The sequence below is a fragment of the Mobula birostris genome, chromosome 10 (genome assembly GCF_030028105.1).
Source record: "Mobula birostris isolate sMobBir1 chromosome 10, sMobBir1.hap1, whole genome shotgun sequence".
NCBI classification, from domain to species: Eukaryota; Metazoa; Chordata; class Chondrichthyes; order Myliobatiformes; family Myliobatidae; genus Mobula; species Mobula birostris.
The window spans coordinates 79,004,499-79,020,455 of NC_092379.1; the positions used below are offsets into that span (position 1 = coordinate 79,004,499).

General features: G+C 42.4%; 1 protein-coding gene across 2 annotated transcripts in view; it reads left to right on the forward strand.

Annotated features, from left to right (window-relative positions):
• The first annotated feature begins 6,570 nt into the window (after positions 1 to 6,570).
• Positions 6,571 to 15,957, forward strand: part of pcdh19 (protocadherin 19) — a 180,278-nt gene continuing 170,891 nt past the window's right edge. Inside the window, exon 1 of one of the 2 annotated variants that reach the window (XM_072270515.1) lies at positions 6,571 to 9,525. In XM_072270515.1, coding sequence (XP_072126616.1) covers positions 7,036 to 9,525 — 2,490 coding nt within the window. In that variant the 5' untranslated portion in view covers positions 6,571 to 7,035. The remainder of the gene's footprint in view (positions 9,526 to 15,957) is intronic. The other variant, XM_072270514.1, reaches the window with a different exon arrangement.

The following is a 15,957-nucleotide window of genomic DNA, read 5'->3' on the forward strand; positions in this document are numbered from 1 at the left end:
TATGGGACTCACAACCTCTGCCACTGGTGAAACAGGCGATGTTTCACAATGTGGATGAGTCAAGAGTACAGGAAGTGTTATGCTCATGCTGTGGTTTGAACTGGGCTTTCGCATGTTTCTGATGAAGAGACTCGAAGTTCTCAGTGCTATTCTGGATGCTCCTTTTTCATTTGGAGCAATCATGGATCTAGGACTCTGTGAATTGATGAAGATGTTGCATTTTTTCACTGAGGCTCGGGGAGCATCCAAGAATTGTTTCCTTTGTCCCCATTATAATCTTCAGCTATTATGGTGCTGGAATAAAGTGCTTATTTTATGAGTCTGGTGTCAGGCAGTCAAGAAAATGGTCTGCCAGCAGAGTCAGCTAATATAGCTTTAACTTCAGTGTTGGGGATGTTGGACTGGGACACATTGATATTGGTCCACTTATTCTACCAATGGATTTGCAAGAGTTTGCAGAGACAACATTAGTGGTTGTAATCCAGTGCTTTGGAGTATCAGCTATAGATAACTCATATTTTTGGAGCATATAGGAGACTGCTAACCAGTAGAATCCACTAGATTACAACACTAAACTGGAACCACCACCATAAATTCCACCTCCATGGAATCCATTCCATTTGATAAACTTACTGTGGCAACAATTTATTTCTATTAAGGGATTTGAATCTAAATTTGTGCACTAGGGGCTAGCTGAATACCATCTTTACTGAACCCCACTTCCTATTAGACCATAAGACATAGGAGCAGAAGTAGGTCATTCGGCCCATCGAGTCTACTTTACCATTTCATCATGGCTGATTTATTATCCCTCTCAACCCCATTCTCCTGCCTTCTCCACATAACCTTTGACATGACGACTAATCAAGAACCTATCTACCTCTGCTTTAAATGTACCCAATGACTTGATCTCCACAGTCAACTGTGACAATGAATTCCACACTGGCTAAAGAAATTCTTCCTCATTCTGAGGCTGTTGCCTCTGGTCATAGATTCTCCCAATGACAGGAAACATCCTCTTTACGTCCACTCTATCTAGGCCTTTCAATATTTGATAGGTTTCAATGAGATCGCTCCTCATACTTCTAAATTCGGTGAGTACAGGCCCAGAGTCATACATTAACATATTCATCCCTGGGATCACTCTCATGAATCTCTGCTAGACCCTGTCCAATGCCAACACATCCTTTCTTAGATAAGCTGGTCAAAACTTCTCACAGTACAACAACAGCAGTCTGACCAATGCCTTATAAAGACTCAGCATTACATACTTGCTTTTATATTCCAGTCCGCTCAACATAAATGCTCATCCTGTGTTAGCCTTTAGTGAATCTTTCACAAAGACTCCCAAGTCTCTTTGCACCTCTGATTTCTGAATTTTCTCCCTGTTTAGAAAATAGTCTACACCTTTATTCCTTCTACCATAGTGCATGACCATACATTGTATTGCATCTGCCATTTCTTTACCTATTCTCCTAATGTACCTAAGTACTTTCAAGACTCCCTCCTTCCGTAACTCTACCTGCCCCTCCACCTATCTTCCTATCAGCTGTAGATCTGGCCACAAAGCCATCAATTCTGTCATCCAAATCATTAACATATAATGTGAAAAGAAACGGTCCCAACACTGAAGCCTGTGGAACACCACTAGCTACCGACAAACAATCAGAAAAGGCCCCTTTTATTTCGACTCTTTGCCTCCTGCCAGTCAGCCAACCTTCTATTCTTGAATAGTGTGGATGGAACAGAATTGGAACAAGCAAAAAGTATTGTTAAAAATATTGGGAAAGATATGCATATATTTCTACCTCTTCCAGCAAAGGAGACTTTGAGACCTTGGACAACGTTGTGTAAGAGGTGAATGCTCAAGTGTTGCAAATGCTGCAGCCGTATTGAGACAAACTAACGGAATGACTTATCAATGAACAATATGGGAGAAAATAGGTAAGAATGGACTGTGCTAGCAGCAGCTTGTAGATTTTGTAGAATATAGCCCGTTATATATAAAGATTCGTGATTTTGAATTAAGGTAGTGGAGCAAAGAACAAGTACAGTGCAAGAGGTGGATGCAATCAAGTATCTAGTTGACTTAAAGCAGGGAGAGATAACTCAGCGAAGAAATCACGTCAAAGTTAGCTAAAAAAAATAAACTCATCCCAGTATATATCAAGAAATGTCTAAAGCCTCTACAGAACATGGTGCAAAAGGTGTAAGCTATGTAAGTTTAGAGTCATTGAGCCTGCAATAAATGTATGTAGAAAAAGATGGAGATACATAAGAAACAAAAAGAATGGTGGTAATTAGAACTACATTTTTCTTGTCAAATTATAAACAGGAAGCACCATCCATACCCTATAAGGGATTGCATATTCAGTCAAAAGATAGGTTCTTACAGAAGTAAGTTCTCCTCTGAGAAAAGGCATGGAATTAAAAAAAATTTGCTATTGATAGGGCCTCTGATAGAGTGGTTAAGACATTGCCTGAAAAAGAGTCCCGGATGGTTGTACTAGAGTATCTAAAGTTTTCAGAAGGACCTGGGGCATTAGGCACATCATAAATGTGCATAGATAAAGAAGTGTAATTTAAAAGAAGATTATTTGAAACAAATTATCAATCAGAATAGTTTATGGATTTGGGTAGAAGTAGGTGAACAAAGTTCAGGAAGATCAAAATTGGAGACAATAAGAGAAAACCTCTAGATAAGCTGGCAGATCATTGAAATTATTGTCATTTTGTGGCATTGGCACTTATTGTGTACATTAAATGGCACACGTCTTTCTTGTCTTGGCATGCATTTTTTCTCGAGGAATAAATCTGTGAACCTTACAGCAAGCAGGCTAAGACTAAGAAAGCCTATGTACATTAAATAAAGATCAGACCCACATAAGAAATACTGGCATCCATATCACAATTAAAATAAACTCATAAATCACAGCTAAAGTAAGGGAAAAACTACAGACAGATGAATTGGTAGTGAAACACCCTGGTTAATGATGGTCTCTCATGCAGGCAGTAGTATTGCTCATTCGAAACATTTTTTAAGCAAAATACCAATGCAATTTCTTCCAGTAATAACATAGTCATTTATTTCAATTGTACCAAAATGGTAAGTCCGTTCCAAGCAATAAAAACACCCACTTACATGACTACATACAGGATTAATTGAACTCTTTCACAAAAAAATTACAATTTCATTGAAAGCACATTAGTATGTTAGTCTTTCATATATTTTTCATGGCTTATGAAAATAAAAGCAGGCAATATTTATGTTTTGTGAATCCTGTTATCACATAGAGCGCTAAATATGCCATATAGATGCCTGCAGCACAATAAATAAATTTATGACAGATTTTTTTGTACATGGGTTTTGCAAGGATTTTAAAATTGCTCCATGTTGGGCTTCTACATCCTTCATGTGTCAATCTAATCTGTTGGGAACCAGAAATCTATCTGAATCAAGTGTTCTCCAAACTAAGTCTTTCTCCAAATCTGCCTGATCTTACAGCAGTCAATGCACTGCAGTGTCAAAATGGAGCCTCCACTTTTTTTTCTCCTTTTGAGTTTTCTAAGACTTCTTTCTAAACATTTTTATTGTCAAATCATGTTTCAAACATAAATGCAGAGGTAGAGTCAGTCAGCTTTCCTTAATACTGTGTATCATGCAAACTGTGTATGAGTAATCTTGAAGTCAAATTCATCCAAAGCATGGAAGCCAACTCTATTCAATTAAAAAAAACATCTCTGCTTCTAGCTTCAATGGGATCAGTTGGCTTTTGAAATTTGCACAAAAAGTTAGAAGTGACTGCACATTCCTTACTAAAGCTACCTTTAAAAATCAATCCAACACCCAATTGTAACTAGCTGACAAACATGTTGAAATACCCAGCCATCTCAACTTAATTCAAATCAATTCAGCAACCTTGAGATTGTTTCCCTCTCTGACAATGCTACCTGACCTACTGAACATTTTCACCATTCCGTTTTTATTTCAGCTTTCCTATGTCTACATTTTTTTTTTGCTTTCTCTTTTACAACTGAAGTCATTGAAGAAGGGTGGAAGGACCCATGTACCTTCATGGTAAAGTCAGACTATGAAGTACAACATCAGACATTTCATTATCAAATCACCACACATTGTGATTTCAATCACAAAATGATGTAAGTTACTAATATGCAGCAAACTGACACATGAAAAGTAAAGTCACGTCAAATATATATATCTTGCAATTCTCGAATATGTAGCGGAATTAGTTCGCGTTCGATTGCTTTTCATCCCCTCGACCAGGTTCAGAAATGCCATTCAATTTACCCACTGTGTGGCGCTAGTGAAGTTAATTTCCTGAGTCCTTCCCAGCTGTTCAAGGCTTGTATTATCATAGAGGAGTTTTAGACATAGATTCAATTAAATAATTATGTAAACTACTTAATTATAATTCTTTATTTCACATAAATTGTTGCAATATGTAAAATACTATTAACTCTCTGCACATGTACCTGGAGTGTCAGAACAACAAGTCATGTCCCTCCAAACTGTAATAGTGGTTGTGCACTGTTCATATCGACCCTTCAGAGAGCAGACCGAACAAATGTGGCTGTATAAGTATTAGAGAAACACGTGTACTTTTATTCCCACCCCCACCCATCCCATCAGCCCATGAGGATTGCAATGTAAATGTCGGGAATTGTACTTACAGGACAACGCACAGATGAGACGTTATGCGGACCCGAGAAAATTCACACTGCACGGCCACTACCGATTCAGAAAACAAATTGTTAATGCCAAGAGCGCTCCCACACTGCCCCGGTTCACAATGCACTTTGCAGTCTGATGTCCAGGGTGAATGTCTCAGTTTACACATGTGCATTTGCTTTCTGTTTGACTAACCAGGTCGCATTGCATTCGGATACTTTCACTGTAATTACTCACAACTCATATGTGCCGAAATTGAGCAGCAACGCCGCTCCATTTGAAGGAGCTTTTTTTTTCAGAAGATGCGTGCTCATTTGAGGGTTTCCGTAAGAAAAATATTGTCCTCTTTTTATTTATGAAAACCCTTGCTTCGATTCTCCCGGCAGCTGCAGTGATAAAAGTAGCCAAATCATTCTGGCTGCATATTACATAGCGGCAAAAGACAGCGAAACATCCTATTTCGTCCTCCCCGGGGTAACACCATTCGGCTGATGTGCTGTTGTCTTGTCGTCTGTCGTTGAATGAATTAATATGAAACCCATTACAACGTTGATAATTTTACCTGAATCTTTCCTCCATTTCAATTTACCTGGGGGATTTTTAATAGCATTGAATCTCATTCAGACCGTATTCTGGTACTCAATCAAATATTACAGGCGCCACTTCAGTTTTATTGATCACGAGTTCCGACTGACTCAACCACAAAAAGCTATCAAAGAACTCCGCGTATATATTAACAACGTAAATAAACTCACTGGGTTTCGTAAAAAAAACTTGCTGAATCATTTCGGTTGCAACTCTCACAGTGGGTCTAATCCAAGTGAACCATTCGTTGGGATTAAAAAAAACATATCTTGACATTTCTATCTGGGGATTTCTATCTGCGGCTCTTCAGTGACTTTACAAGAAACCGCGGAGGGTAGAGGACGGGTTTCTTTCAGAAGCTGGAGCAGAATGTCGACATTAGAGATTCCGACTTCAAAATTAATTGTCTTATTCTCTCGCCTGTGCAAGGGGTAATACATAAGCACCGCCACTACCCCAATTCTACACCTCCCACACACAAAATCATATCCTGTTCAAGATTAATGTTCCAGAAATCCGAATTCAGAGACGCACCAGTAAGCATTTAATGTGGTTGTAAGTTGGAAAGAGATGTCTGTCTTGAATTTGTCTGGTTTGAAGTCCAATAATATGAATATTTGCAGCTCAGGGGGCGATTAGAAAACGCCGCCACTGCTCTTAACACAGGTTATAATTGCAATATTTAAACGCGGCAGTTGTACTGGTATTCACAAATTAATTTTTCCAATCACATCCATGTTAATCGCCAATTCTCAGTCATTTAATGAGACTGCAAAAGTCTATCAAGCAACGGAAAAGGGGGGTTTCATTCGATTTTTTTTGTTTTCTTTTGAAGAAGTAGCCTTTAAACCGCCGTTTGAAGAACAGTTGTGTCCAATGTTCAGTTATCTGTAACTTGATTTATTTTGCTTTTACACATACATACGCAAGCGCACGCTGGGACTCTTAAACATGCGTTCTCACGTACACACATGTATGCACTTACACACTCACAAACACTAATACCGTTCGCGCACGCGCGCGTATCTACCCTCCTACACAGTGAAAGAAAATTGCCTTTACCACACACTCACTCTCTTTCTTACACACAGATTCACGCTCTCTTTCACACTCAGACACGCATCTCCAAGGCTCCACCTTCCGTGATGGAATCATAGGAGTGGCAGCTTACCCTCTCAGCTCCCGAAATTGTTGAAAAGAACTTGTCAATTTGAAGCTGTCAATCAAGCGCTGCCCTCGTCTCTCATTGGCTGGAGCTAGCCTAGTCCCGGGACTCAGCCGCTCCAAGCAGAATCGCCACTCTTCAGTTGCACTTTGCAATCGCAGCGTTGTGAGGTCGGACCCGCGGCAGCCGGGAGTTGCAGCTCCTTGCTCAAGCAGCTTAGATGTTCGAAGAATGCATTATCTAAAATAAACTTCGATCGGAATAAAACAGCTCAGGCTGGGATCTGAATCCAAATTAAACCTCTTGCCGCAGCACGCAACCTCTTTGTAGATCTGCAGATCTGGACACGGTTGGGTGCTGAAGTGAGTTCTGCACGAATTGGAACAAGGTTTTCTGCGCACACCAGTTTCTGGAGCTTCCAGCGGGAAACCCACGCGATCGGCTTCATTTTCTTAAAGACTTTATTGAAGATAATTGTAAGGTGAACAGAAGGTTGTGCGCGCGCCTGTGTGTATTTTCGTTTATTACTTTTGTGCTGGGATGGTGAGGATTTGAGTGTCGCTTCCATCATGCCCGAGTCTCGAAGCTGTTTGTGATGAATCCGGAATTCAACAAGTACCGCTCGGGCATGGATTTGATGCTGCTGCTAGCTCTGCTCTTTTGGGCTCGGGCCGCTGCTGTCATTAATTTGAAATATTCGGTGGTGGAAGAGGAGAGAGCCGGGACGGTTATCGGAAATGTAGCGAAAGACGCCGGCTTCTCAACTTGGAAGCAGCCGGTGCCTCTCTTCCGCGTCTTGTCCAACTCGGCGCCGCATCTGGTGGAGATCAATCCGTCGAGCGGTTTACTGGTGACCAAGCAAAAGATCGACCGGGACCCGCTATGCGGACTGAACCCCAAGTGCGTGATCTCGCTGGAGGAAATGATCAACTCCATGGAGATTTGTGTAATCAAAGTGGAGATCCTGGACATCAACGACAACTCGCCCACCTTCCCCACTGAGCAAATCGATCTGGAAATCTCAGAGACGGCCAGTCCAGGCACCAGGATCCCCCTGGAGAGCGCTTACGACCCCGACTCCGGAGATTTCGGAGTGCAGACTTACGAGATAACGCCCAATGATTTGTTCGGGCTGGAAATCAAGAGCCGGGGAGACGGTTCTCGCTTCGCCGAGCTGGTGGTGGAGAAAGCGCTGGACAGGGAGGTCCAGTCTCATTACAGCTACATGATCACGGCTCTGGACGGGGGCAAGCCCCCGAATTTGGGTACGGCCCAACTCAACATCAAAGTCATCGACTCGAACGACAACTACCCGGTGTTTGAGCAGACTGCTTATACGGTGAACGTGCTGGAGAACGCACCGGTTAACTCGCTCGTTATCGACTTGAACGCTTCGGACCCGGACGAGGGAACTAACGGAGAGATCGTCTATTCGTTCAACAGTTACGTGTCGGACAAGACCAGGCAACTTTTCAAATTGGAACCCCGAACCGGAGCCATCACAGTGAAGGGCAACATCGACTACGAAGAGGGCAGTATCTACGAGATAGACGTGCAGGCGAAAGACCTGGGACCGAATTCGATCCCGGCCCATTGCAAGGTGACGGTGAACGTGGTGGATGTGAACGACAATGTCCCCGTTATCACTTTATTTTCGGTTAGCAGCGAGACGGTGGAGGTGAGTGAAGCCGCCCCTCCCGGCTATGTGATCGGCCTGGTCCGCGTCTCCGACCGGGACTCTGGCGCTAACGGCAGGGTACAGTGCAAACTTTTAGGCGATGTCCCCTTCAAACTGCAGGAGTACGAAAGTTTTTACACCATTCTGGTGGACGGAAGGTTGGACCGAGAGCAGAGGGACCTGTACAACCTTACTATCCTGGCGAAAGACGGCGGCTCCCCCTCGCTTCAGTCCACCAAGTCGTTCACGGTCAGGATTACAGATGAAAACGACAACCCCCCTCACTTCACCAAACCCTTTTACCAGGTCAGTGTTCGGGAAAACAACACCCCGGGCTCGCACCTCCTCTCCGTGTCCGCCAGGGACGTGGATTTGGGGTTGAACGGAAGCGTATCCTACCAGATTATCCCGTCGCAGGTGAAGGACATGCCCGTCTTCACCTACGTGTCCATTAATCCCAACTCGGGGGACGTGTATGCACTGAGGTCCTTCAATTACGAGCAGACCAGGTCATTCGAATTTAAGGTTATGGCTAAGGACGGGGGTAACCCCCCGCTGGAAAGTAACACTACGGTGAAGGTGTTTGTATTGGATGTTAATGACAATGTCCCCATTATAACTGCGCCGCCTTTGGTTAATGGTACGACGGATGTCTACATCCCGAGAAACGTAGGCTCTGGCTACTTGGTGACAGTGGTCAAAGCTGATGATTATGATGAAGGTGACAACGGCCGCTTGACATACGGCATTGTGGATGGCGACCGGGGCTTCTTCGAGATGGACCAGACAAGTGGAGAAATCAGAACCACTAGAAGTTTCGGGGAGGGGGCTGAGACCAACTATGAACTGATCGTGGTGGCGCAGGACCATGGCAAGTCTGCCCTCTCCGCCACTGCGCTGATCGCCGTCTATCTTTCACCTGCTTTAGATGCCCAGGAATCGACTGGGTCCTTGAATTTATCCTTAATCTTTATAATCGCCTTGGGCTCCATTGCTGCAATCCTCTTTGTGACCATGATCTTTGTAGCAGTCAAATGCAAGCGAGACAACAAGGAGATCAGGACGTACAACTGCAGAGTGGCGGAGTACTCTTATGGACAGCAGAAGAAACCGAAGAAAAAGAGTAAGATCAACAAGAACGATATCAGGCTGGTGCCCAGAGACATAGAGGAGACTGACAAAATGAATGTGGTCAGCTGTTCTTCCCTCACCTCTTCCCTGAACTACTTCGACTACCACCAGCAAACTTTGCCCTTGGGTTGCCGCAGGTCGGAGGCTACTTTTCTAAATGTGGAGAATCAGAATTCCAGGAACGCCAGTGGGAACCACGTGTACCATACTTTCACCAATACCCAGAGCTCTCAACAACAGCCAGACCTCATCATCAACGGGATGCCGCTTCCAGAGGTGAGTGCTTCTAAGAATTGATTTTGCATTCAAGCCCAGAATTGGTACTTGGCTATTGATGCGGTCTCTAACTGATAGCTCGATCAGTTTCACTACATCCACTGAGATGCAATATTGACAAGGAGATAAGTGCTGGGAGGAAATACAATTCCACAAAGAAAATGTAAGCTGGACCTAGATTTTCTTTTAAAAATGCATATTTTTTAAAATGTTATTTATATAGGGGGTCAGTGATTAACTAGCTTAGTAAAGCTGGTTGACCTCGAACAAGTGTTGGAGAAGAGAATGTTTCAGATTTTGTGTTACAGGTTATTGATTTCACTGAAAGTCCAACTCAGCGTTAAAAGCTGAGAAGATCTGCATTCTACCTTTCAGTTGAACTGCCCATTCTTTACTGGACATACTGCATTAGTATGAAGCGTGGGGTGGGTGAAACAGCAGGGCTGATGTAAAAGGCTGTCTGCACAAAGCTTCAATTGACTGAAAGCTGCAACAATATGTTATACTTGTGCTATTCCACCATCAGGGTGGCTAAAGAGAAGTTTGTGAACCATGCTGGGATCAGTAACATCATTGCTGCTGAAAATACACAAGCTTAAGCATTCTCCTTGTTGTACAACCATGATCCTTTGGCAGGTCATTTTAAAGCTTGCCTTGAGAAAATTGGAGCAAGAGAGCTAGGCCCTAAATGTAAAATGAAACAGATAACACAGCAATGAAGAGGTTGAAAGTTTTTGAAACATTAAACAGGACTTGATAGTCATTTTGTGAAATAAGTACAGATAAACATCACAAACAAGCTGAGAGAATTGGGAAAAATAAGGAATTAAAAATGTTTGCAGCAGGAGGAAACATTTGAATGCATCAGCAAGAGTACAGTAAGACAAGCTGATTAGTTTCATCTCCTTTCCCAAAGAAAACAAAAGAAAGAGTGATTTGTGTGAGAGTCTCCTTGAGCTGTAAAAATTCAACTGATAAAAGGAAGTAAATCCTGAGAGCTTTAAAGTAAGAATAGCTTCAAAACAAAGACAACATCAATCAGAAGTAGTGGGAAATCAATGATGACATTATACAGTGGATTTCAGTTAATTGGGACACATTGGGACCAGTACATTTTGACCCAATTAAGCAGTTGCCCCAATGACCCTAAATTTCATGGAAATAGTTAAAGTATAACAAAGACAAACTACTGCATTAACAAATTGTGTTTTTAAATGAAATACAGAATAAATTAGAACACTACTAAAAATATAAAACTGTATGAATTCCTAGTAGTTATTGATGGAGGAATTCATTCAGTGTATGCTGATGTTTTCTTTTGATTGACTGTAAATAAACAAAATCAGTGCAGACACCTAGTGCAGCTTGTAGACTACCTTCAAACAGAGCTTTGGATGATTGCATCCTCCAAATCTTCATTTTGATTTTAACTCTCAAGATAATTGTCGATACCTCCAAATTCTTTGTAGTTCCTAACTTGCTGAAGTAGTGAAACCATTTCATTTTCATTCCCGGCCGTTTCTGGCATCTCCAAATCTAAATGCCTGAAATTGCACTGAGTAAAACAGTTCTGAATTATCTTACTGTTTATTACAGATGTTTACCTGTACTTACTGACAAAAGCCACTGCTTTTGAAACACGGGCATGCAAGTAAGACTTTGTAAGACTATTTATTCTAAAAGCATGGTGTAATATCTAATGGCCACACAATGTGCACATGATTGATGATAGTTAAAAAATGTTTGGCAGCAGTCTCCTGCCCCGCTCAAGCGGCATATTGTCCCAAATAAAGGAAGGGAATCCCAACTATTTTCTTGATTAGTTTTTGTTCATTAAAAGTTGTCCCAAATAAGCAACATTCCCAATTAACTGGAATCCAATGTATTTGAAAAATAAATCAGAAGTTTTATTTAAAATGGATATCCTTGTCTTATGTTAGCAGCTGATCTTATACACAGACTTACTTAAAGCATCCTTGGCTGTTAGACTTCTGAAATTCTTTTTCTCTTTTATTGAAAAAACAAAGAACTGCCTACAGTAAAGGAGTGATAAGGACATGTATAGAATAGATGCTTAATTGCTTAAGAATGGATTGCTTATGGTCATTGATCCATCAGTATTTGACTGGTTACTCAAGCACTCCCGACTGCACATCCTGTTTCTGCACAAGTTGCTGAAAGAGAAACTTACAACTGGTCGTAAAGGGTGGATACTTCTATCACTGGTTTGCCCAAGGAAATCTTTGTAGTTTGTGTCTATAGAATAATGATTTTTACTCGCAAACTTTACCTCGCACTGAGCTTCAATTCTAGTTCAGTGCATGTGCCCTCGTTTATCCTCCATATGAAGGCACTCATCACAGCAGTGCACGCCAGTTAAATAATTGATTGAAAACTCAATTTTTTTCTTCAGGCAGAAGGAATAGTTGAATGCAATAAATATTTGTGGCAAAGTACAATTTTACTTGTTTGCCCATCAACTGCCCAGATTTAAAACAAAAGCAGAATTTAAAAAAAAATCATGTTGTGTATTATAGAAAAAACTAAGCACCTATTGTACCTCGGTAGCTTGCATATAATTGATGTGCTCCATAATTAAATGGATATGAAAAATATCACAGTCAAGCTCAAAAGGTCATGTTTTACGATAGTACTTTTCATTCAGCATGGCAGGTGCTATATTCTGAATTTTTCTTATATTGTAAATATCTTGAGATAGTGTCTCTGAATATCTATAGTTACAATTAGTTTGTGTACTTCGTTGCACATCATTGAACATTATCTCTCCACCATCCCATCCGCACTAAATACAAGTTTGAATTAGCATTGCGGATGTGCTAGCTCTTGGCATCAACAGGAAAAACAGTGCATGTAGAACTGTGGCAGCATAGTCAACAGGACTGGCCCCTGTTGGCTCCAGTAGCTGCTTTGATATGAGTGTCAGTCTATTTTATCTTGATCTGTCGTGACCACAATGGGTAAAATTTGATTTTAATATTCTGTGACGTTTTGTGATGCCTATTGCTCGGACTATATATTTCCATTAAGTGGATAGATTTTTTTTTAGGTGCCCGTAAGAAAAATATATCAGAAATTAATAAACACAAAAGATATTGCAGAACATAGACATCTAGGACAAAACACATAAAGCGCTGAAGGAACTCAGTAGGTCAAGCAGCATCTATGGAGGGAAATAAACAGTCCACGTTTCAGGCCGATACCCTTCATCCATACAGGAAAGGAATGGGGAAAAGGGAGGGAATGAAGTGCAAACTGGCAGGATGAAACCAGGTGAGGAGGAAGGCGGGTGGGTGGGGGAGAGGAGATGAAATCAGAAACTGGGAGGTGATAGCTGGAAGAGGTGAAGGGCTGAGGAAGAAGGAACATGATAGGAGAGGACAGTGGAACGTGGGAGAAAGTGAAAGAGGACTGATACCAGAGGGAGGCGATGGGTAGATGAGGAGAAGAGAAGTGGTGAGAAGGGAATCAGAATGAAGAATGGAAGAGAGAAGGGGGAGGGTGAGAGAAATTACAGGACGTTTGAGAAATCAATGTTCATGCCATCAAGTTGGAGGCAACCCGGATGGAATATGAGGCATTGCTCCTCTAATGTGAATGTGGCTTCATCGTGGCAGTAGAGGGCATCATAGACATGCATTTTGGAATAGAATAGGAAGTCAAATTGAAATGGGTGGCCACTGGGAATTACCGCTTTCTGTGGCAGACAGAGTGAAGATGCAAAACAATATGGTCTCCTCTCTGCATTGGATCTCACTGTTACAGAGGAGGTCGCACGAGGAGCACCAGATACAACAGAGAACCTCAACCAGACTCGCAGGTGAAGTTTGGCCTCATTTGGAAGGATTGTTTGGATCCTTGATAGTGGTGAGGGAGCAGGCATAGGGACAGGTGTGGAACTTGTCTCACATGCAAGGATAATTACCACAAGAGGAGGGTCACATGGTTAAAGGAGTCACATAAAGAGTGATCACTAGAGCAATTGGAGGGGGAGGGAAAGACGTGCTCCAAGTAGTCATTCCAGGTAAGTGACACTTCACCTGCAAGTCTGGTGGGATCACCTATTGTGTCTGGTGCTCCTGGTGTGACCTACTCTGCATAAGTGATACTGATTGGGTTGGGGGACCACTTTGTCAAGCACCTTCACTCTGTCTGCTACAAAAGGCAGGATCTCCTAGTGGCTACCCATTTCAATTTGACTTTACTTTCCCATTCTAATAAGTCTTTCCATTGCCTCCTCTATTGGCACATAGTCCTAATATTCCATGTGGTTAGCCTCCAATGTGGTGGCATCAAGTTCTCTAACTTATGGTAATTTCTCCCCTCTTCCTTCTTCTCTCTTACCATTTCCCATGCTGGTTCCCCTCTCACCTCTTCTCACCTACCCATCACTTCTCTCTGGGGTCCCTACTCCATCCCTGTCTTCCATATGGCCCCTGTTCATTTTCCTTCAGCCCTTCACCTTTTCCACCTATCAACCTCCAGCTTCTTAGTTCATTCCCCTCCACCCACTCTCCTCCTCACATATCACCTGCTAACCACCCACTCTCCTCCTCATATCACCTGCTAACCACCCACTCTCCTCCTCACATATCACCTGCTAACCACCCACTCTCCTCCTCACATATCACCTGCTAACCACCCACTCTCCTCCTCATATCACCTGCTAACCACCCACTCTCCTCCTCACATATCACCTGCTAACCATCCACTTTCCTCCTCACATATCACCTGCTAACCACCCACTCTCCTCCTCACATATCACCTGCTAACCACCCACTCTCCTCCTCACATATCACCTGCTAACCACCCACTCTCCTCCTCATATCACCTGCTAACCACCCACTCTCCTCCTCACATATCACCTGCTAACCATCCACTCTCCTCCTCACATATCACCTGCTAACCACCCACTCTCCTCCTCACATATCACCTGCTAACCACCCACTCTCCTCCTCACATATCACCCACTAACCACTCACTCTCCTCCTCACATATCACCTGCTAACCAACCACTCTCCTCCTCACATATCACCTGCTAACCACCCACTCTCCTCCTCACATATCACCTGCTAACCACCCACTCTCCTCCTCATATCACCTGCTAACCACCCACTCTCCTCCTCACATATCACCTGCTAACCATCCACTCTCCTCCTCACATATCACCTGCTAACCACCCACTCTCCTCCTCACATATCACCTGCTAACCACCCACTCTCCTCCTCACATATCACCCGCTAACCACTCACTCTCCTCCTCACATATCACCTGCTAACCACCCACTCTCCTCCTCATATCACCTGCTAACACCCACTCTCCTCCTCACATATCACCTGCTAACCACCCACCGTCTCATTCTGGCTTCCTGCTCCTTTAGTTCCAGTCCCGATGAAAGGTCTCGGTGCTAATTATGGACTGTTCATTTCCGTCCATAGATGCTGCCTAACCTGCTGAGTTCCTCCAGCACTTCGTGTGTGTTGCTCAGGAAATAATGTATTTCGAATGCTTTACTTGTTGCCATATGCGGATGTCTCAGAATTGCTTAGTTTTGGTAAACCTGAAATTAAGTTTTCTTCCCCTGCTCTTCTGCAGAAAAATGCCACAATTATACCACCCCCAACAGAAGCATCTGGAGACTTGTTCTTACACCGTTACTTAGTTTGTGGTGGAGCAGTGTGTTTTGTGGGAGGTCTTCACAAGAACATGATTAAGACATGCTTGTTGGTTACTTGCTTCAGAATTGAAATGGTGGTATAGGTCAGTGCAGAGTAGGTTTACACTATTATCTTTCATGAGTTCTTTTAAATTTAGTTACTTTCTAGGCCAGCAAATGAGCAAAGATCAAGGAATCTCTGGATGGAAAGTGGAAAAAAATATGGATTGATGGAAGTCTACACCAGGTTCCACTTGCATACACGTCAATGGCTAGGAATAGAAACAATTTTCTCTCAGGTACTGGAATGGTAGTACCGAAAGCGAAACGTACAGTAGAGAGTGAGGGCAAATGCCTCCTTGAAGGTATTAATGTTTTGTCTTTTTGCCTGGTTAATTCACAGATAGATACTATCATTTCCTAAACTTAACTGATGTAGAAGATTCTTAGAATTCAGAATCAATTTATGCACGAGATTATTGTTAACATGGCTGCTTATGGGAAGTTGGTGCTCACTAGCTGGTTACCAGATTTCCTAAATTACAACAGTCACTATAATTTTTTAAGTTTTTTTTAAAGTGCTTTGGGCATCTTGAGTTTGACAAAGGAGCGATTTAAATGCATGATGTTCTTTGTCTAACTTTCATCGTAGTCTTGGAATACCACTGGGTAAATTAGGGGCTGTTACTAACGTAATGCACATTTGTGACATTATATAGGCAGGAAGATTAATAGTTAGTCAAATACTCAACTGAACA